The 24,223-nt window shown below is 37.7% G+C and overlaps 1 protein-coding gene across 4 annotated transcripts in view; it reads left to right on the forward strand.

Moving 5' to 3' along the window:
* Window positions 1–16,755, forward strand: part of LOC127988617 (regulator of G-protein signaling 3) — a 32,178-nt gene extending 15,423 nt beyond the window's left edge. For 3 of the 4 annotated variants that reach the window (XM_052591371.1, XM_052591372.1, XM_052591373.1), the window contains 15 exons: window positions 1,333–1,414; window positions 1,967–2,072; window positions 2,704–3,070; window positions 3,158–3,206; window positions 3,639–3,889; window positions 4,426–4,509; window positions 6,268–6,379; window positions 8,536–8,579; window positions 9,206–9,328; window positions 12,152–12,940; window positions 13,125–13,195; window positions 14,294–14,398; window positions 14,661–14,722; window positions 14,921–15,087; window positions 15,357–16,755. In XM_052591371.1, the coding sequence (XP_052447331.1) occupies window positions 1,333–1,414; window positions 1,967–2,072; window positions 2,704–3,070; window positions 3,158–3,206; window positions 3,639–3,889; window positions 4,426–4,509; window positions 6,268–6,379; window positions 8,536–8,579; window positions 9,206–9,328; window positions 12,152–12,940; window positions 13,125–13,195; window positions 14,294–14,398; window positions 14,661–14,722; window positions 14,921–15,087; window positions 15,357–15,551 (2,607 nt within the window). In that variant the 3' untranslated portion in view covers window positions 15,552–16,755. Of the gene's footprint in view, window positions 1–1,332; window positions 1,415–1,966; window positions 2,073–2,703; window positions 3,071–3,157; window positions 3,207–3,638; window positions 3,890–4,425; window positions 4,510–6,267; window positions 6,380–8,535; window positions 8,580–9,205; window positions 9,329–10,626; window positions 10,769–12,151; window positions 12,941–13,124; window positions 13,196–14,293; window positions 14,399–14,660; window positions 14,723–14,920; window positions 15,088–15,356 lie in introns of those variants that run through there. The other variant, XM_052591374.1, reaches the window with a different exon arrangement.
* The last annotated feature ends 7,468 nt before the right edge of the window (window positions 16,756–24,223 follow it).

The raw sequence follows: 24,223 nt of genomic DNA on the forward strand, positions 1-24,223 counted from the left end.
CTAATTTCTCAGCTTGTAGTTTTTAATATCCCTGACTCGTTGGTGCTGTGGCATTTCAGTCTTCGTGCTGCTGGGGTACAGTGGCACTCTGGGGGTGATTGTTTGTTTCTGGCACACACACTCACACTCACACACACACACACACACACACACACACACACACACACACACACACACACACACACACAGACACAGACACAGACACACACACACACACACACACACACACACACACACACTGACCCGTTTACTGTGGGGCCTTACACTGTACTGTGGATGGTCTATCTTCATGAATTTTCCTTTCATTTCAGTCCATTCAAAAGTAATATTATTTTTTTTAAGGAATTCTATTTGTTAATGATGTTAATTTAATGTATTTTTACAGATTTACAGATTTTATTAGGAGTGAATCAAATTTTTTTGCTACAGTTTTTTAAATGTTTTTGAAAGAAGTCTCTTATGCTCATCAAGGTTGCATTTATTAGAAATAGTAACAATTTACAATTTAAAATGACTCATTTATATTTTAATATATTTTAAAATGTAATTTATCCCTGTCACGGTAAAGCTGATTTTCCAGCAATCATCTCCAGATTTCAGTGTCACATGATCCTTCAGAAATCAATCAAATATGCTAATTTGGTGCTAAGTAAAAATTTCTTATTATTGTCAGTTATTATTACAAAATTATTATTATTATTTTTTTTCATGAATAATGCAAGCATTCTTGGTAACACTATTTTAAGGATCAGCTCTCACTATTAAGTAGTTGCTTATTAGCATGCATATTACCAGACTACTGGCTTTTTCTTAGTACTTATAAAGCAAATATTAATGCCTTATTCTGCATGACCTTATTTTAGATCCCTTAATCTTTCTACCTATTAAGCAGAAAATTAGGAGTTGATTAAGGCAAAAGACTTAGTTAATAGTGAATTTGTGTTCCCTAATCTAAAGTCTGAATGTCTTTATTTGGATATATTTAATGCATCCTTGCTGAATAAAACTATTGATTTGTTTAAAAAATTTAAGGTAACACTTATAGGGTCCAATTCACACTAATAACTAGTTGCTTATTAGCATGTCTATTATTAACATATTGGCTGTTTATTAGTGCTTATAAAGTACATATAATGCATGACATCCATAATCCTACCCAATACCCTAAACTTAACAACTACCTTATAAACTATTAATAAGCCGCAAATAAGGAGTTAATTGAGGCAAAAGTCATAGTTAATGGTTTTGGACCCTAAAATAAAGTGTGACCAAATTTATTTTTGTAACAGCAAACCTATAAATGATAATGTAAATTTATGTGCTCCTTCACAGGTAACCATTTTGAGAGGAAAAGATGGTTTTGGCTTCACCATCTGCTCTGACTCCCCTGTACGGGTCCAGGCTGTTGATCCAGGTAATTTAACTCAAGAAATTGTATTTTTCATATCGTCCTCAAGTTATTATAAAATTGTATCGCTCAGAATTGCTCGTTGATAGCACAGAAGACTGTATTTCTTAGTTATGTTTCATTTGAGTAACACCTTTGTCTGTATAGTATTAACATAGCACTCCAATGTCCTTAAATACCAAGGTATTGCCACACTCTTTTTTTCCTGTTCATATTGATGTAACTTTTGAACTGCAGACTTTTTCAGATGTTTTGGAAAATCTGTGCATAGTTAAAAATACTGTTAAAACCCCAAGCTTTACACTTTATTTTACAGTGTCATTTTGCGTGCACTATTGTTAACATTAGTAAATTATGCAGTAACCCTAAACCAAACCCAAACCGTAATGCTTACCCTATAGTAGGTAAATGCCTTTAGTCAGTTTTACTCAGTATTTAAAGGACACCATAAAATAAATTGTAAACAAAAGAGATGTCATTTGCCTTTTTTATTTTTGATGGAGATCCTTTATTTAACTATGGTTTATGATCTCGAGTGTCTTTGTCTATTTTGTTTAGGTGGTCCAGCTCACCAGGCGGGTTTACAGCAGCTGGACACATTACTGCAGCTGAACGGCCAGCCGGTTGAACACTGGAAGTGTGTGGATCTGGCTCATGCCATCAGGTGTGTATAGGGATGTTTTGGTTATCATTTTATAGCTACAGGTATCACAACACCTTTTTTGGTCACACTTTATATGGGGAACAGTTCTCACAATTAATAAACTATTAACTATTTACTAGTTAGTAAGGAAGTTGTTACGTTTAGGTATGGGTCAGATTAAAGGATCTATTGTAGATACATCTTATTGTAGAATAAGCCATATAATATATGCAATTATTAAAAAACTTTATTTTAAGGAGTCCTTTGTACAGTGTATTATTTATTTAAGCACTTAGTAATATTAATTAACTACATGTATTTAGGGTTAGGGTTAAAAAAAGGGTTTGCCTTAGGGCTACTTGCATATAATTATGCACAATTAATAGATGTTAGTATAATAGTAAGTACATGTTATGTCCAACAAGGACACCTTAAAATAAAGTGTTACCAAAAATGAATAAACAGCCAATATGCTAGTATGCTAAGAAGCAACTAATTAGTAATGAGAACTGGTCACTTTTTAAAAAAAAGTGGTACCACCTGTTCACCTCACATTTTAAATAGTAATAGTTCAATTAGATAACATGGGTCAAGTGAAATTAATGGTTCTTTTTAAAATGCATTAATGCCTTATCTTAAATTCTTCTTGCAGGAATTGCTGTAATGAGATCACAGTGGTGGTTTGGAGGACAGTGCCTATTATGAAGCCTTATTACGAGGGGCTTATCCACAGGCCTTCCTACAAACCCTCCGGATTTGATTCTCTCTCAACGGCAAAGACTCAAAGCAAAACCCCACCTTTACTCTCTCGACCCACCAAACACAAACAGGGTCGTCGTAAGAAAGGAAGCGGTTCTGATAACATGGGAAACGGAGAAGGAGAGTCGCTGTGGTCTTGGACTGGCAAACGAGAAGAAAATGACTACAAAACGCGCACACAGACCCTCAAAGGGACCCGCGTGACATCTTCAAACGGCGACAACTATATCATCCTCTCTCCTGTCAGTCCTGGAAACCAGGTGGGAATCTGAAAGCAGTCGGATTCATGCTCATTCCGACTGAAGGCTGGGGTAACATCTTACTTATCCGAATGTTTAATGTTTCAGATCTTGCAGCCGGTGTATTCTGACTCCAATGGCACACTGGGAACTCTGGGTAAGCCAAGCCATAATAAGGTTTCTGTTTGTTTCTCTTTTACATGTTTAGGTAAAGATCTGATGATGGTGTAAAATGCACATGCTCTTTAAGAAGTGTGCAAGAACCGTTATAATGATTCCCTTTTAAAGCATAGTGGTGCCATAGTGAGCCTCATGACCATGATAATAATTTATTAACATATTCGTAGATGGCATCAATAAGAGGTGAGAGTAAAGATCACAGTTATCACAGTAAAGATAAAAAACAATTATTGTAAATTGTAATAATATATCTCCGAATTAATGTTATTACTGTATTTTTGAGCAAATTAACGTGGCCTTGGTGAGCATAAGTCTTCTTCTTCTTAAAAAAAAAAAACTTCCCAACCCTAATCTTTTGAAGGGAAGTGTGTACACCATGGTGTTTGATATTATTCATGTTGATTCATAGGAAGAATCTATCAGACTGGCAGAGGACTGCAGCAGAGCCCAGACTACCTGCAGAATGGGGGGCTGCAAGCACAAGCCACCTTGTGCAGGTCGATGAACAGTAAGACCACCAGCATGCCTCCTTCATCCTACAGACAGAGCTTTGCCAACTACCAGAACTGCACCATCGTCCAGTCCCACCTGCCTCACTCCAACTATGGCACATACGTCAGCCTGGCCCCCAAGATTCTCATCTTCCCAGTTTTTGTTCAGGTATATTCAGAATCGGTTAATCTTACAGGTTTATTATGCAGAGTGTATCACATCAGTGTTGTCAGTGACAAATTATGGATGATTAATTAAAAGGGTAATGAGCTTTTATAAGTCAATTTGGGGTTAAAATCTATACAAATGTATACAGTAAGAGTGTATACTTTAATATGTTTTCCTAATTTTAAATTAGCCTTTTTTTATCGGTGGTGTGAGAATGTTTCTCAAATAAAATCTGGATGTATAATAAACAAGCTTTATTTTTATTTATTTTATTTTTTACATAAAGCACGTGCATTTTTTACACAAAAATGTTGCTGAAATAGCTGGCAGTATAATATGCCACACCACAGCATACTGGTGTCACTGCTTGGCATTTCATGCCAGTTACCTGTACCCATACACTGGCTGATTTACTGACCAGTGTGGTGTTATTCTAGTTTATCTAGGATGTGTTGTACTGACACACACCCTTGCATATGACATGATTGACCTGATGCACATAGTGTAGCTGTAATGAGTCTTTAATTGCATTGCAGCCGCTGGACCTTTGCAGCCCTGAGAGAGTCCTGATGTTGTCAGAGGAAATGATTCTTCATGACAGTAAACACATAGCTCTTAAGGTAACGCCATTAACTCACACTCTCCCCAGAGGAAAATGTATTACTCAGAGGTTGCTTTTTATGAATAAGGGGAGTTTTCTGTTCTATTTAATTAACTAATTTTTCATTTACATTTCAACAAGTGTGTTTATAACTAATGAGACAATTGCTAGCGATATAATATGACTATACAGCCACACAAATAATATGGATGGCATGTTGCAAATCATTTTTTCTTCGGAATGTGATGAGAAACATTTAAGTTCATATTATGATTCATGACCTTTGATTGCAGACTGGCAAATTTGTGCACAATTTGTGATATTGTGATAAGAGCTAATCTCTGTAGAAGCATCTGAAGCAACCACAAGTCTTCATTTGCTTTCTTTGTGTCATTGCTCTTTTGGCGTAACAATCGAGATATTAAAGGGAATTGGCAAGTACATCCAAAAATTTAACGCATTGTAAAATCTGCCATTGTCTTTATGATTTGCTATCTACCATGGAACATAAAGGAAAATTTTGCAGATTGTTTATGCTGCTCTTTTCCATACACCGAAAAAATAATTCTGTCATCATTTACTCAACGTTCATTGCAGACTGCATTGTCATGTCCTAAACCTGACGTTTTTGCATTTCGTTGAACTACTGATGACTTTCATATCCTTTTAAGCAAGACTAAATCTGGCGTGAGAGACATCCCGTCTAAAACATCTTGTCTTGAATAAAACATGCAGAAACGATTCTTGTAATGTCTTGTCTGTGGGCGCTGAAGGTGACCTAGAGCTGGTGTCCACTTTCAGGAGAATTGACTATATTGCTTGCTCAGATTTGAGCTTGTGCTCATGATACCCCTCTAAAAGCCTGCGATAGTCCAGTGACCCTGATGTTTTCTTGAGATGGACGAAACACTACCTTTTCTGTTAGATCCATTTCACTGAACAATCGTTTGGGAACTGCAGAAATATTTGTCTCGTTGACAGTAATGCCCAACACAAAATATGTGCTCCACATAGTGTGGAAGCAGATACCTTGATCCGAGATTTCTTTCTGCTGGAGCTTTAAAGAAAACCTGCAGTTTGGGAATAACATGACCTGGGCTTCCTCAGCATGAGCAATATTGTGTAAAGATAAATCTCTGAGTGCCTCAATAGCCTCCCAAACCGACTTCGTATCTATAGCGATCCCCTTTGAGAGTCTGTCAGATCCTTTGTGCTCTCTCGCAGGGCCCCCTTCTGCATGCCAGCTGACCTCAATTTTGCCGAGAGACCTGTTTGAGTAATGCAGTCAAGAGTTTCTAAAGATCAGAGTGTTTAAGAAGGATGAGCTGTACATCCCTAAACACATTCCTCCAGTGTCCTAGAACGAGCGTGTGTGTGTTCGCCTGTGATTTAGATCAGCTGCTTTTATTAAGTTGGCCTAATTCCAAGCCTGGGCAGTGGGTGCCATGAAAGGCAAAGCAGCGCAACCAGCCTACTGCTTTCTGTGTGGGAATCAGAGCTTTCCCCCTTCCTAATGACCTTTACTTGACTTTACCTGATTCATCGTAACTTTAACTGGTATTATAGTTGTCTAATATTATTTAAGCCATTAAGTAAAGGACAGTTCATTCTCATCTGCTCTCCAGTTTAAATGAACGCTATAAATAGGCTTATGTTTTCCATTATAAAGAATTACGTTTGTCTTCACTTGGTAGAAGCTGAGTGAGAGTGACACAAGAAGGTCAGATTGGGGATGTTTCAGTGCGGTACTGATTGTTGTCTGTATCGCCCTCTATAGGTTACAGTGTTCATCTACACGGACCTGATGCTGTTGACCAGGGAAGATGAACCGGGCCGGTGTAATGTCCTACAGAGTCCACTTTACCTCCATGAGATACAGCTGCAGGACGGTGTGTACTACTGTTTTCCACTACCTCTGTGTAGAAGACATTGTAATTATTATTATTTTTTTGTCCTGCTATGATAGCTGTTTTTTGGAGCACTGCACATTGTGCTCAAAAGTGAGGCATTATATCAAGCATGACTCATGTTTCATTGTGCACTTGTCTGGCAGGAGCTCAATCTTTCATTATTGCTCATATGTAACCACAGCATCAGTGTATGTCAATATAAATAGGTAAATTATGTTTAACACAGAGAGGTTTATACAGTAATTACAAATAGAGTCTTTTTTTTTTAAATAACATTATTTATTAGGCTTTTAATGATACTAATACTATAATGTTGCTGTATAAAAATGATACAAAATTAAAAAGCACACACATACCTTAATTGGAAAACATAATGTGCAAATTATGACTTTGTTTGTTTAATGCTTCGATGACATCACAGAAAAGTCTGCATGGAACGTAAAGCACATGTGCATGATCAACAAACATAATACATAGCGACAGTGCAGTTCTGGCCTGATAGAACGAGTTTTATTTCTGTCAACTATCAAGAAACTCTCTCACACTGGCCTTGGGCCATCCAGCTATTGTTATTGTTGAGCCGTGCAATGTGTTGCTGTGTTTCAAAGGCAGTGCTAGTGCCTGGTTTGCATCCGTTTAAGATGTAACCTTAAGTGAACTAAATTTCTTCATCTGTAACGAGTTCAAATGTTAGACTATCTTTCTGTCTTTCTATCAGCCCGTCTGTCAGTTTGTCATTCAGTCTAGCTGTATCTCATCTCTCTGGGTTGATTGTTTAGTGCAGAGGGGATGTTAAGGAGGTCCACCCTGTGTTATTTATGACTGTGTGTTAGAAGCGCTAGTCAGGAAGGAGGCGTCAGGACTGTGGGAATGAGTATGTGTGTGTCATGAGAGCGTAGTTCTCCTCACTCTCTGTGTCTGCTGGGAACAATGGCCATGTCTCCGGTAAGGCCTGTTATAGGCAGGCTGGGCGGGACAGTGTATTCTTTACCTTCCTGAGAACAGAAATACTGCAGCATGTGGCACAGAGGGCAGTTCTATCTTCAGCCTTTATTTGACATCTCTCTCTTTTTAATAGCATCACTATGCTGACCTTTGTCCTGTTGGATATGAAATTAGTTGTTTGGTCAAGGCACTTGACTTTGCAGACAAAGTCCATTATTAAAACAGATGTGCCAGAATGTGCACAGAGGGGCAAAATGAATATCTTTAAAAAATCATATAGTTATCAGTATTTATGCGGTAACACTTTATTTAAGGACCGTTTCTCAATATTAAGTAGTTGCTTCTTAGCATGCATATTATTATTGGCTGTTTATTAGTACTTATAAAGTGCATATTAATGCTTTATTCTGCATGACCTTATATTGTATCCTTTCATCCTCCCCCATAACTAAACTACCTTAATCTACCTTGTTAACTTTTAATAGGGAAACTTCTTAGTTAATAGTGAATATGTATTCCTTATTTTAAAGTGTCACCATTTATGCTTTAGTTTAACATAGTTTGAATAAATAAAGTTTGACTTCTGATGACCAGAAAACGACCACTGAACACTGAATAGGATTTTAGCTAACCCTTACCCCTACTTGGAAAATATTTTATGGATATCATTTTTATAGATATAAATATAATATATTTTATTTTACATTTACTGCATATATATATATATATATATATATATATAGTATTTATTAATATTTTGAATTAGCCTTTACTTTAATATTTTCATTTTTTAAATTTACATTGTAGTTAAGTAATTTTAGTTAAATAATTGTTTAGTTTGTAATTGTTTGCTTTAAAAATATTTCTCTTTAATTGAGAAATTTTAATTTTAGTTTTCAGAATTGTAGTGCTTCAAATTTTTCTATTTTATTTCAGCTTTATTTCAATTAATGAAAACTACGTTTATGTAAATATAAAGTATTTATAGATATGAAATCTGTAATGCTTGTAATATCTTTTAATACTTGTATTTAGTACATTTGAATAGCACTCCGTTTATGCAGTGCACATATGGGTGACATATATCTGAGTAGATGTGGGTGTTTACATCCCCTAAAGTCAGAAGAAAAAAAAAACCTGACAGCCTGGAGATTCACAAGAAATTCACACTTCTGTCTTCTTCTCTCCAGTTCCTGCAGACAAACTGCGCCTGTACATCTCCTACTGGATAGAGGTGAGATCCTGCATCTAAGCACCGACCCACTCGTTCTCTGCTCACGGCACATCGTGCTTAACACTGTGCTCTGCACTCCAGATCACGTGTGATGTAATGTGTTTTCCATCGAAGCGTCGGCCCGACAGGATGGCCTTGTGGTAAACATTTACAGGATGTAAATGTGGTGCGGCTGTTAAATGGAGGGCCTCTTGTGCCTGAGGTTTGCGTCACATATTAGAGCCTTTAAAGCTGCTCTTTCTCTCCAGAGTAAACGTGCCTGAAAGACGTAGCCTGCTCACTCGAGAAAACACATTCATCGACCCAGCCATCTGCCCATCTCCCTGACAACACCTCACACACACACACACACACACACACACACACACACACACACACAGATAGATATGAATGTGTGAGTATGATTGCATCCCTCTTATGCCATTCTCCTGCATAACAGCGCATGACATTGAGGTTTCTTTAGAGAGATGTTCTTGTATAGGTGGAACCTGCTTTTAAAAACATATTTTTCCTCAGATTTATAAGACTGTGATGTGTAATTCTGTCCTTGCTCTGACATAAACACACATTATTTCATAATCACTCCCTCAATGTGGCTTACACACTGTCTTTGTGTGTCTCTGTAGAGGACCGAATGTCTGTTCAGCCTGGAAGCCTTTTCATCCGAGCAGAAGAGGAGGGTCGTTCAGTGTCTGAGAGACAATATTGACAAGCAGCTCACCCTGAGGGACAGAATAGGCCCCGACCAGGTACTAAATCAAACACAAGCACACTCGCTCCCAAAAACACCCACTTGGGTCTCGCTTTTAACCACTGCACTTCTTTTTAACCACTGCACTGCACATTTCTCCAGCAGTTATGGAGCATTATCGCAGGTCTAGCTTCTGCAAAATTACCTTGCATTTCAAGGGCTTCATCATTATTTAATTTCCCTCTCTTGCTCTCCCTTTAAAGTCAGCATGAAACTGTTTTGCTTTTGCGATGTGAAATATTCTGAGTGAACCAGGATATTCAATGAGAAAACAAAAACAAAAACGAAGGGCAGTATTTTATGTGGTTGCAAGGCAGAGGTTGAAAATAAAAGGCCTCGATGACATCAGCTGTAAAGGAAAACCGTTTTGGAGATGGAGCAAATTATTAGTTTTATCAAAGATTGTGCAAACAAAATTCACTCTTTAAAATAATATGCGCAATACAAGTACCATATTTTCCGGACTATAAGTCGCACTTTTTTTCATAGTTTGCCTGGTCCTGCGACTTATTTATCAAAATTAGTTTGACATGAACCAAGAGAAACAAACTAAAAATGAATCAAGAGAAAACATTACCATCTACAGCCAGAAGAGGGCGCTCTATGTTGCTCATTGCAATGTAGTCTACACTGAGCAGCATAGAGCGCCCTCTCGCGGCTGGAGACGGTAATGTTTCTCTTGGTTCTAAATAAATGCGACTTATAGTCCAGTGTGACTTATATATGTTTTTTCCCTCATCATGACGTATTTTTGGCCTAATGCGACTTATACTCAGGTGCGACTTATAGTCCGAAAAATACGGTAATATGTATTGAAGACCCCATGTTATAAGATACATATCTAATGTCTTATAATTTTTTTATACAGGATGTAAATGTTGTATATTATTTTATATGTAGATACTGTAGACAGATATTTTGTATTTTGTGAGTTTAGTTAAGTCATAGTAATGAACCATGATTTGCTAATCGGTAGAGGTGCAATTTTAAAGTAAAACGAAGTAGCTTTCATCCATATTTGGGAGTACAGGAGCAAATGGTTTCGAAGCTAAAAGACCAGGACTAAATGCCACAGTCCTGTTTTGGATTAAGAATGTACAGTAAATATGGTCCGTAATGAGTTTGTGTTGATTTCAGCAGACTGTTATGTGACAGATGCTCGCTCTACTCCATATAGTGCACGTAGCAGTTAAACATAGTGTTTGTTCCTCTGTTTCTTATTCATGCTCTCTCTCACTTTCTCCACTTGGGTGGGCGAATGACATCAGGAGAGCAGCGACATCATCATCAGACTAGCACAAACAGACACGCGCATGTGACTGCGTGAAAGAGAGGGAGAAAGAAAAAGAGTGTAGAGAGAGAAAACAGGGCTGTTGTAATGCATGCTAGGATGGTGGAGGACTACATTACTTGTTTGTAGGGACAATTCCTTACGAAGGTGAGGTCACTTACATGTTGCTTTCTGCATGTTCTGTATGTGCCTTGTGCTTTTGCAGTGTGTTGTATAGTAAATAAGAGTTTTTTTTCTTCTCTATAGCACCTTCAGTGTGATCTTATTGGCAAAAGGGATATTTAAGAAGGTGTGTTAGAGTTGGATGTTTGAATTCGTTTTGAAATATGTAAGTTTAAATAATATGCATTGTAACTTAACATGACACAAGATAGAAGCGTGACTATAGTGTGAAGTTAGAGTAAAAGCGTCTATGTTATAATCTAATAATTTTGGTTATTGCACAGAGGGTTTAACATACACTTGAGTGAGCATCATATACATATAAACTAATAGCATTATAGCTGCTCATATTAGCAATACTTGTTTACCTCTTTGTGTCTTCGTATCTTCTGTGTCTTTAAAGAGCATCTGAGCTTGTGTGTCAGTCGTGCTGCCTGCAAACTACTATGTGACTGATTAGATGTGTAGGGTGCATGAATACATTAACCTTTCCCTCTTCAATAGGAGATGTAAAATACAATAGTTTTTTTTACAATAGAGCTTTCATTTTCTCTTTCTGCCTTCCCATATCCTCTCTTTTTTTAAGCATAGCATCTGTTGGGGATCAGTTTTACCCCCTCAGAAAAATAAATAAATAAAAATAAGTTGTAGACAAAAACAACATGACAAAATCGATTGCAATTAACAATGTGTAATACTGGAGTCTCTGAAACCCCAAACATAATGGAGGATGGATTATGGCTAAGTATTAGTTTCTATTAAACATGAGGGGAAGCGTTTTTTTTTTTTATGAGTAATGATTCATCTGCAGTGTTTGTGAATGACAACTGCATTAATAATTTGATTATTTATAATTCAGTTTGAATGATGTGTAATTCTGTATTTCCCGCAAAATATATTGTATTTTTAAATCTTACTCATATGTACTGTATAATTATTTTAAATAAATATGTATAATATATTTAAAATGCATTAGAATTTTTGCTGTATGTTGATTTTCATGACATACAAAAGTGTTTCATGTGTTATCTTACAATGTACAATTCTGTATAGCTTTCCCCATTTACAGTGTATAAATGATTTTAAATAAAGTACATTTTTAATTGGAATAAAGTATATTTATTATATTTATTATTTGTTATGCACCATGTTTTTCATTTAATTAAATATACATTATTTATATGTACATACATTTAAGACTGCTCTAGCGATTTTTGGATTCACAAGTGCCAAGACATGAGAGCTTTTTACACGTTTTTTATTTTTTATCAACAGCTTTTCTTAAGTCTTTTTATTCATAAAGTAGTAGGCATTTTTAAACCCAGAGCCATTTGTAAAATGTTGATTTCACTTGTGTATTATTGACAGATGCTGGAACCAAAAGCAGCTGAACAGGCTGATCTGGGTCTGCTGGGCTTCAGCCCTCACAGTGTGTCTGAGCCCTGTTCCCCATCATGCCCCTCTGCATCGCCCATCATGAGAAGAACCAACTGCAGCTCTCCAGCTCAGCGGCTCTCATACCCAGACCTGCACTGCAGCACCGGAGACGCCAACCAAACCTCTCCGACCTCTCGAGATGGCTGCAAACCTCCATACCTGGACACCTCCGAGATCTGGAAGGACAGACAGAAGGAGGTGAAAGGAGGTGGCCAAGAGTCAGAACTGGAGAAAAGGGAGCAGGGGGAGGGAGAGAGTGCTTCTGAGACCATCAGTGTTGGCGCCAGACCTACATCGTCATCGTCATCTTCCTCACCTCTAGTCATTCCCAGGCTGTGCCTGGATCGTTCCTTCAACACAGATGCTTTGACCTCACCGTCAACTGACGATGATGAAGAGGAGGAGGAGGAAGATGATGAGGACGCAGATGAAGGCTTTCTGAAAAGGAGGAGTATGGTGGAATCATCTCCTAGCAGTGGGCAGCAGAGCGGGGGCTTGTGTGTGCAGAGGTCCCTCCACAGACGGACGCACAGCGAGGGTAGTTTGCTGCAGGAGCCTCGGTCTCCTCGCTTCATCTCTGATCAGGCCATCGACTGCATAGAGGCCAAGCGGGAACCTTCGGAGCGCTGGGCGGTTCCATCCCCACAGACCCTGAGGAAAGAGCTCACCAAGAACGGAGGATCCGTCCACCAGATCTGCCTGCTCTTCACTGGAAGAAGGGTGTGTAGAGATTCAGCTTTATCAAATTACAAAAACCACCATTTATGTGAGGTCACTAGAATTATTTACAAAAAAAGGTTCTTTTGTCAAAACCTCGATGGTGATTCAGACTCAAAAATATTTTCATTAGTAGTTGAATTTGGTTTCATTCATTCAAAATATGTCTTTTGTAAATCTTCCACAGGTTTGTGGCAAGCCGAACTGTAAATGTGACACAGGAAAAACTGGTGTCAAAAAGAAGAAATCCAAGAATTTGTGAGTCAAGCCATTTTCTTCGAAGTGAATCGCATTAAAACTGTCAAGATAATGTATGTCACCCAGGGTTATACCTACAAAATCATTTTGCATTATAGAAATGAGAATTATCATAAAAATGGCTCATTATCATGAAAATAATGTAACAAAAAAACATAATGGTCCTACAAATAGAGTCAATTTTCTTCACACAAAACAATTGTTTGTTTTTTTTTCATTTGATTTTAGATGTATCTGGACTGTTTATTGACTGCTATATATATATATATATATATATATATATAATGTTTTTCATTTTCAGAAAAGTATAGTATACATTATTCTTTTCTATTAAAATCAGACGGTCCTACACACAGGCTTAAAGGAATAATTGACCCAAAAATGAAAATTTGCTGAAAATGTACTCACCTTCTGGCCACCCAAGAAGCAGATAAGTTTGATCATTGCCAAAAATCTGCAGAAATTTAGCATTACATCTCTTGCTCGCCAGTGGATCCTCTGCAGTGAATGGGTGACGTCAGAATTGGAGTCTGATAAAAACATCACAATAATTCACAAGTAATACAATCAACTCCGGTCCATCAATTAACTTCTAGCAAACTGAACTACATGTTTGTAATACATTTTCAAACAGTTGCTTTCAGCTAAAATGAGTCCTCTATCCATAATATTGTTTTCTCCTTAAAGATGTATTTGTTTTCATTGGTGAGCAAGTGATGTAACGTTAAATTTCACAAAATCTGTACTAATAAAAAATAATGATAAATCTGCATCTCAGATGGCCTGAGGGTGAGTAATCTTTCAGCCATTTTTTTATTTAGTTTTTTATTTGATCTATTCCTTAAATTTCTTTATATAAAATAGTAAGCATTGTAGCCATGTAGCCATGAGATATTTAGGTGTTCTGATTTAAGTGATGTTGATGTAATGTCTTCCATTCTTAGGTTTGCAGGAGGAAAGCATTATTTATGCCTTTACTGTGTTCCTTCTACAATAAAGCTCACTGCTATAACCGGAATACATTTCCTCCCAGAAGCACTTGAGTGAACAGTTAGCTAATAAATCACCTGATGTGACGCCTTTTGTCTCGTCACACAGGGCCAAAGACATGAAAAACCGCCTGACTTTTCTGCGGAAGAAGACCAACGACAGACATGGAAGCAATCCAGCCAGCAAGCTTGAGAAAGTCCTCAAGTCAGACAAGTGAGTCCACGTGATTGTTTCCTCTTTCACGCGAAGACTCCCGGCGCACTGCGTTGTGTGTCATATGCATATCATCGTTTTTAAGTATCGAGAGAGTCATTCAGCTGAGCTTTGATGTATGATTGTTGAGTGTGCAATCAAAACAACAGTGACGTTTTTGAGTTATTGAGTAGATGGCCTATTTTGTGCGCTATAATTATCTGTGAATGGGTCATTAGTGTGAGTCATGGCTTCGTTGACCGCTCTGTCTGCTCATCTACAGACCGACTCCAGAGGAAGCTCTCAGATGGGCAGAGTCACTTGATGCACTGCTTTCCCACAAATGTAAGATATGTCTCATTCAATATGACAGCTGTGTTGATCACTGCACCGCAGCAGCTGTTACTGCTGTTTTAAACCATGCATTTTATCTACATTAACCTCTGCTCCTGGATCCAAATCCAGATTTACCCCAATTTCTCTTCAGCACTTTTTCTGGGTTTTCTAATAAGCATTAGAGTAATTTTTTCTCCCCTTCTTCAGATGGCCCATTGGTTTTCCGTTCCTTCCTGCAAACAGAGTTTAGTGAAGAGAATCTGGACTTTTGGTTGGCCTGTGAGGACTTCAAGAGGATCAAATCACTGTCCAAAATGGCAACCAGAGCAAAGAAGATATTCACGGAGTACATCTCCATACAGTCCTGTAAAGAGGTAAGATGGAGAAACAGTTTTCAGGCTTTCATATTAAGAAACCCAGCTCATGTTTATATATGAATTCTGCAAAGTTGACAAAATGAAAAATGATATTTCTTAGTTGACTTGTTTTCAGCAATAATATATCCAGTTTTTCTTGGCAAGAATTTTTATTTATTTTATTTGACTTGCAATTTGTAATTGATTCCAGAAAGCAGATGTGCCAGAAAACCAATCCAAAATGAATATGAAAGTGTCCTAAGCAGACTCTTGTTTTATTTTCCAAGGTTAATCTGGACTCGTACACCAGGGAGCACATCAAAGAAAACATGGAGAACATCTGTGCAGACTGCTTTGACCTGGCTCAGAGCAGAATCTTTGGACTAATGGAAAGAGACTCATACCCTCGATTCCTCCGCTCTGACATTTACCTGGAGTTAACCAACCAAAAGAGACCCAGCTCTGTTACAGATCCGTCTTAAAGCTATGACGACAAACCGTAGACGTTGAACTTTTTAGATCAGTATTGCTGGAGACATAGTAGAACAGGACGTGTCTACAATCACAAAATCCACTGATGCACAGCTTCATATTGAAACGTCACTCAATTAAGTACCTTGGAGAGCTCAGCCCGATGGATCATTGTGTGGACAGGTTTAAGATGCTTCTGTGCTGCACCCTGTTGGATGGTTGCGGCAATAAGATGACAATATCGCGTTATGAATATGCTGGAAATGTTGACTCAAATCTATTTGCCAGTGCCCAAAATGCCTTGCTACCTGATGACCCACTGGCAGTACAGAGAGGATGCAATGCATGATGGGTATAGGAAAAAAAAGAGAAATTTTGGTACCGTTTTGTTCAGCTTTGCCAAGAGACTTTTCACTTTTCTTTCCTGCACAGACCTCAGCATACTCCACTTTTACAAAGATCCTAGTGAGATGACATTGGATGGAACTAAGTATTAGTTAACATTAATGTCCTTTTTTATCTGAGTCGCAGCTGACAGCATGTTTATATTCTCTCAATACTAATGACAGAACACTAATTCTTATTACTTTCAAGGGCTTTGGTAACATTTCCTCATCTGTTCTTCATGTAGTGGTCCCATGGCTCCTAACCCCTTAAGTGCAATATACAATTAGTTATTCTTATTAATATTTCTTTAACAAAACAGTATATTAAAGGGGTCAGAAGTGTATATATATATATACACACACAATTGTACAAATGCTCTCCCAAAATGCATCACACAGGCTTATTAAGCGAACGAAAATGTGATTTTCTGATGTAAATAACAGAGGCCGAGATATATGGATTAACAGTTATAGTGATGTTAAAACTAAAGGTATTCTGTTTGTTGTCGTTGCTGTTAGTCGGTTGATCACACATCAGAAACCAGAATAACATAACAAGAAGATGCCAGAGTTTCTGTTTAATAGTGGCTTAACATAGAGAAGCATGTGTTGTACATAGACGTATGTGTTCTGTGTTGATTTACACGTTTATTTACCAGATAGACTCATGTTTGGCAAATACAGTGTCAGTTTCCTCCTGCCTTCATCCTAACATTCTCCTTCCTTCTGTAATAATATATTTTGTATTTATTTGTGTGGACATATTTCACTCACCGCTGCCTTCATATTGTAACATACTCTCATCAAATAAAATGACATTCAAGCATGAGGGTGATGGGCTTTCTTTCTTTCTTTCTTTCTTTTTTTTTTTTGCAAATTCTAATGATTATTTGTATTATCATTATATTCTTGTTAGGAATACCATAGGATACATGCATAAATTAATATATGAATAGGTTGTACACAGAAAAATCCCCAGAGGGCAGCAAAGCTCTAGATGCAATAATGCAAGTAATCCAAAACCTTCACTATTTAAAGTTCATTTAAATTGTATTCGATTTTATTGAAAGAAATTTGTATTAACTGAATGTAACAAATATATAAATAGAGTTAAAAATATATAGAAACCTGTGTCGGCCACCGTAGCTTCTCTAAAGAGAGGAGTGAGTGGGGGACTGAGCAGTTGGTTGCAATTTGCAACCTCACCGCTAGAATTTACACACTGCACCTTTAATAATAATTGTTAAAAAATTTTATAAACAGCTAAATAACTGTGTTTTATTTGCTGATGAAATCAGAGATGGAGGCAAATATTAGGTGTGGGAGCACAGTCCTTCCTCTTACTTTTGGCTGGGTTTGACCCCCTCATGCAACGGTTGAAGGTGTGGGACACACTCCTTTAAACTTGAAGCAAATGTACAAAAACGAATTAAACGAAATGATCAGTGTATAAGAAAACAGCAACATAATATTCACTGTATGCATACTTTTTTGACAGTGCACCAGTGTTTACACCACAACATGCTGACCCAGTAATGCATCTACAATTACTTGTTAAGAGTTATTTCCCCAGGGTGGCTCTGTAGGTATAAAATATTTAGTCAGTACAGGATCTAGCCTTGTGCTTAAATTGTGTATAAAATGCATAAATTTACTGTACATCCCAATTAGTAAGACAGTCAATAAGAAAGCCTTTCTTTTATGTGCAACGAGTTTCCAAAAACAGATGTTCAGGAAACAGAAATGATTTGTGCCAATGAATCATGCAGCTTCATCAATGACCGTGTAGGTGAAGGAAAGCACTCACATATACTGTAGCACACACTCTCAGACAAGGTCAGACAATAGGTCAAGTGTGTGATGGTGATGACGCACACAGTCCAAATGCCTTTACTATGAGGAGGATGTTTGCACATGGAGGTTGTCATGTAGAATGAAGATTTAAAGTTATCCAAAAATATGCATTTAAACATTAATTTCTACATACAGATATTTTACAAAAAGTGCTATGATTGTCTATCTATCTATCTATCTATCTATCTATCTATCTATCTATCTATCTATCTATCTATCTATCTATCTATCCATCCATCCATCCATCCATCCATCCATCCATCCATCCATCTCTTGAAATAAAAATAGATTTAGCATATTGTCCATTTAAATCCATATTCTCAATTTAAATTGTTAAATTACATTTTAAAAATTATTTAAAATGTATCCTGAATTATGTATCAAATGTCTGTCTGTGTAAATAAAATTAAATCCTGAAATAGGCAACATTTATTTGTACTAAGCAAATAAATTAAATGTAGAATATACATTTTCCATATTAACAGTTAAAATGTAGTTTTCTTAAAAAATAAAATAAAACAAAGGAGAACTGAGGTGGTATCTTAAAATTTTCACATTTCTTCAAGTTTATAAATAGATATTTTGTGACTTTCAGGTTCTTTCTTCTTTACTTTATATTAAAGAATTAAAAATAAAACGTGAATTGCTAAATAAATGCATGCATTGTTATTCTGTGCATAGTGGCATTCAATTGCTGACATGACGTATTTGAGATTTTCACAATGCCTTCATTCACACCCATAGATGGTGCTACAATCATACTGTTCAGCTGTTATTATAGAGCCATAACTTCTGACCAAACAGTCTACATTTGGACACATTGAGGGATGGTAGGGAAATGATGGGGATGTGTTTCTTCAGTTCTGTGAGTTTTGAGGGTGGGAGAGCACTCTCAGTATGAAGGGAATGTGAGGACAGGAATCACTCTCTGCTAACTTCACTAGCCTGCTTCCCTGTGGCGTATTCACAAACATCAACAAAGTCTTGACTTGCTTTTAAAAGAGCCTAAAACAATCATGAAAACATGCCAAACTTTAAATTCAACATGGCTGCCAGACACCAATAAAAAATGTTGGGTGTGGCTTATTTTGTTAAAATGGATAACTAAAAACTGTAATTACATTTTGTATATGTACAGTAGGCTACAGTATAAAAAAATGAACAAATATGTATCAGTCAAGTCGGTAGGGTTTGATAGGGTTAATGATAAACAGTAAAATGTCAAAATGGGACTATTAGGCTAGTTCAATTACCCTGCCATATTGCAAGCAATCATTTATGAGGACAATAAGAGTGAAAAACAAGTTTAATTTCATTTGAACAGAAGGTGGCGTTATAACAGTGGACAATCAAATAACACGACTGTGATTAATGTTTATGAATTTACTACAGCAGCTTTAGAATAGGAACAATAAGGAGTGACCTTACGACTTAACTGGATCACATTGGGAACCTGATAATTGCTTCTTGCAACTTTATTCTATTATTTTACCAATTATAAAAACTATAGGCTTAACTGTTGTTTTGTTTTGATTTTCATAAATCAAAATTAAACAGCTAGGCGAGTGTAAACCCTTTCAGAAATGCATCCCTCACTGTTCCCTGAGGTCCGCCATTATTTTAATCAACCTCTTCTAAAGCAGTACGTGTTCACTCATGATTGATGGCTAAATTCAGATAAGTGCAGATGCGATGTGCTGTCAGGTGCCGACAGACAGAATTTCAGGAGCACACGGACTGCACTTTTTATGGCTGCACAATTTCTTTTTTTTTTTTTTTTTTGCCATAAAGGATGAACTCATAGTTAAAAATGGATCCCGGGTTCCTTCCTCATCACATGCCTCATCATCAGCAGATTGGACATTGGGCGATAAGCCAGGAGTCTTTGTCTCTTAAAGGCATCTAGCCTTTTTCTTTTTTTTTTTTGTTGCTTTCTCTTTCTTTTATCCACATGCATAAGTTTCTACAAACTCACATACAGGAGCATTTCTAGCATTCCATCAGTACCCAGGCCTCTCATCAAAAAAGGGACACCATATTTTGATATTTGTATGGATACATGGACCTAAAAGTTCTTTACCTGCAGTCGCTCACAAGATGCACACGCAATAAACTGTTTTCTTCACTGAAAGACTTATAGTCATTTTCAAGTTTTCTTCATAGGTAAATATCCACTTGCTCCAGTTTTTGTTTTCTGACATGATCCCGTTAGGAAACCACTTCAAATTAATCAGTTCATGAGGGAACCAAATTAATCAAAGTCAATTCAACTTTATTTAGATAATGCTTTATACAATAAAGATAGTGTCTCCTTTGGAAAATGGTGTGGTTTGATTCCAGGCTGCAACAAAAGTCAGATTGTGCAGAGGATTTGTCTTGTTCCTGTGGTATTGTGCTGATGGCCGCTTAGGTGACAAGGTCTTTGCAGGGGATCTGTCTCTAGGGCTCATATAATTGACATGAGGTGCGTTCCATTCGACAGGGTCCCTACGCAGTGTTCACTGCTCCCTACTCCCTGAGCACGGTATATCAGTTGAGTGGACTTCACTGACAATAACCGGTCATTTGGAACGCCCTGCAAACGTATTAAAGAAAGTCACCGATGGGGTCGCGCAGATTATGATATAAATATATAAGACTACATTCATATTTTAATTTTTATTTACAATCACATTTAAAATATGTACACTATACAATAAAAAAATAATTGAGTACTATATGATGAAAAACGTATGTTTATTATACACTTTAATTGACAATTGCTGCTATTACTTCACTATTAACAGAATTGAAGCCCTGCTGTCATGCAAATATGAAAATAACTTTTATTTGGTTAACTGTATAGCCTATATGTGTTTTTAATAAATGGTCATATAATTGCATAGCGGTCTTGTGCGCCTTCTTCCTGCGCACAGCCGTATAGTAAACACTGAGGTAAATAAAGTAAAATAAAGAAAAATGGCAGAGCCTCGTCTGCTTCTAGTCACTTTTACATTATCATACCTTTTTACAATCCGTAATGAATATGAACGAAGACAGCGAAGACGGCCGTTCTGACTGGTGATGACGTGCTGCGCGCAATGACAGTTGGGGGATAATCGCTCTCCACTTCCTGTGAAGTGATGTATCGATGTTCCCTTATTCCCTGTGCCGTGCTCAGTGCCCTTCGAACTGAACATGTTCGCTCCCTTCGGATTGGAATCTCACTTAAGATGGCGGAATACCCTGTGAAGTCCACTTCGCAGTACACTTACGGTCGAACGGAACGCACCTATGGTCTAGAATGACATTCAGGGTTGTAGAGGTCATATCTAAGTGTTGATCCAGCATCAACTCCAAGATCTATTTTTTTTATAGCAACTATTCCATTAGTTTTGCCAATTTGTACGTTTAATCAGGACACAAAAAAAATATAGAGCTGGGTATCATCAGCATAACACTGAAAGCTAACACCATGTTATCTCCCAGGGGTAGGATGAAAAGCAAGGGCCTTGGTACTGAGCAACACTGTACCCACATCTTGGCAATATAATCGCCAGTGGCTAGTAAAATATTTTGTTTACTCGCCAGACTAGTATACTATTTTACTCACACACACACACACACGATTCCAGGGGCGCTGCACAAGATCCCGGGCCCTATGCATAGGCAGTCCTAATGGTTAGAATCTCTCTCTTTCTCTTTGCATATGTGAGAAACAGCTCTATCAGCAAAGTGACGGCGAGTCAAGCGCCTTCACACAGAGTTTACTGTTCGGCAAATACAGTTCGTGCGCTGTGCGTCCATTGAGGTGAACTGAAATAATACTGATCGCTTGATGGAGAGAGAACTCTGCAGCACTCATTCAGTGTTCAGCGAGTGTAAATGTGCTAATCTTATAATAGCCTTGAACACACACACTAGCGAGTAAAATCTAAGAATGTATTAGTCAATGGCTAACAATAGACATAATTTAGTAACCCAGAGTAAAATTAAGTTAAATATGCAAGTGATTTACTCGCAATGTAGAGGGTTGCTGAGCCTTGTGGTATTCCATATTAGGCTACACCTCTTCACAGGGGCGCTGCACAAGATCCCGGGCCCTAAGCATAGGCAGTCCTAACCTGGTACATTCTAAACTATAATTTAATTGTTTAAACATATGGGCAGCCCTTCAGGTTCTGTGTATAGCAGAATCATTCAGTTCTTTTTGCCATGTTTGCCTGCCTTCTTTCAGTGCCTCAAATGTTTCCTATTATGTCTTTCATTTTTCCCGCTGTAAATACCCCACTCTCAAAAGCGTCCGCCAAAGTCTGAAATACTCCAAAGTTTTCATTTTGCATCATTCACCCCCAAAGTATGCTTAAGTCAGTCTCCTTCAAACAGTGCCATGAACTGATTAGAAAAATATGTACAATTATAGACAGCTTAAACTCTTTTCTAAAAAAACTAAGGCTGGTTTGTATTTCCTTAGTCTCTAACCTGAGTTCAGAAAAGAGCCAAGGAAAATAAATGTTAATGGTGTATTCCACAGTGTGGGTTTTATATTCTTAACGTCAAGGGCAGCTTCCAAAAAACATACATGGCAAAAAAATATAAAAATGGTCTCATCTACCATGTTGGCACATCCTTTGAGCCTGCAAAGGTGATTTTAGGCTGACTCCACTGCAGATTTGCAAGCTTAACAAGGGTAGGAGACCAAAGGCAGTACAGAAGTGATATGGTAAGGCAGCATGCTCCAAATATGAGTTTTATTGAAATATTTACTGGGCTTTTGGTGCGAGGAGAACAAACAACAAAAAATAAAAGAAACAAACATTCATTGCTAAGAATACAAAACAATTTACTGTAGGTGCCAGTAGTTTTTGGATGATCTTATAGAGTTTTCCTTTACGTACTCAGTGACTTTAAATTATGTTTTTAGTCATACATTGAACTGTTATGTTTTCTTACGTGTGTTATCTATGGTGAAAAAAAGCCAGTGTAATTGTAATGTTTTGTGCAGTCCATGCTTAATCAGTTTTTACATTTTTATTTTCTTTTTTTCTATGTGTAGAATTTAAAACAGTAGCTTAATATTGTGAATAATATTTTTTTACAATTCAAAATAACAGTTTGTTTTAATACATTTCAAAATATAATTGATTTCTGTTTTGGCAAAGCTGAATGTTTAGAAACATACTCGGTTACTTAAAGTAACCTCGGTTCCCTGAGATACAGGAACGAGTACTGAGTTTTGCTAGACGCATATGAGAAAAAGCCTTTTTTCTCCTGAACTGAAGTCTTTTTCATTCACGCAGTGAAACTTCACTGCCAGTGGTTCGTGCAGAGTATTAAAAAAATTAACCAATGGCTGAGCAGCGGAGTTACACAAGCCTATGGTGACGAAGCCTGAAGCCTCATTTGCCACAGGATTCTCAGGTTACTTCGTCTGAAGCTACATAGCACGGCTAGCAATGCAGTACTCGTTCCCATATCTCAGGGAACCGAGGTTTTGTTCAGAAACCGAGTACGTTCTCTTTCGATACTACACTCGTACTGCATCTTGCTAGATGCATATGGGAAGAGTACAATCACACCATGCAAATGTAGTGGAACGACTAAGATATCAGACTTCCACAAGCAATTCATTGCCATAGAGAAGTTAACAATAGTCCAAGGCTATGACGGGTTAAGCAGCTTGAGGTCACACCCAGCCTGGTTAATCATTGCAACCCTAATCAAACTAACCTATCTGTGATTTTCTGATGATCCTGAAGACGTTGATTAGCAAATTCAGGTGTGTTTGATTAGGGTTCAAGCTAAACTCTGCAGGAAAGTGGATCTCGCAAGCCAGATTTGAGGATCACTGATATAGATTCTCAGAGCTCGGACTAGGCAGAGTAGAGATAGCTCACTGTCTTCTTCAGAGGGAGGAAGCACAGAGAGCGTAATGACTTGGGCTTTGAACGGAGTGGAGAGCACCTTAGGTACTTAACCATGCTTTGGTTTCAGGACAACTAAGTGTCGTTAGGCCTGAATTCCAGGAAGGCAGGGGTAATAGAGAGTGCCTGCGGGTCCGCTATTCGAATTACTTATGCCAATGCTAGAAGCTGGGCAGTCTTCAGCGATAGTGACCGAATGCTGGCAGACTGTAGCGGCTCAAAGTGGGCAAATCCCATGAAGTGTAAGGCGGATTCAGCATCCTGGCACCCCTTAGGAAGTGAATGGCCACACTGTGTCTACCCACAAATTGGCCCTCGACAGGTGCATGAGAAGACGCTATGGCCGCCACATAGACTTTGAGCATGGATGGGGAGCGTCCATTATTCAGCAACTCTGCAAAAATTGCAAAAATTACAACACCTTTGCCAAATCGGAAGTCTGAGGATCTTTGCCACAGTTAAGACACCAAGTGGAGAAAAAAAGACCACTTTAAGGCATAGAGGCATCTTGCCTCTGAAATTATGTTTAGAATTTGCTCT

The sequence above is a fragment of the Carassius gibelio genome, chromosome A5 (assembly GCF_023724105.1).
Source record: "Carassius gibelio isolate Cgi1373 ecotype wild population from Czech Republic chromosome A5, carGib1.2-hapl.c, whole genome shotgun sequence".
Classification (NCBI taxonomy): domain Eukaryota; kingdom Metazoa; phylum Chordata; class Actinopteri; order Cypriniformes; family Cyprinidae; genus Carassius; species Carassius gibelio.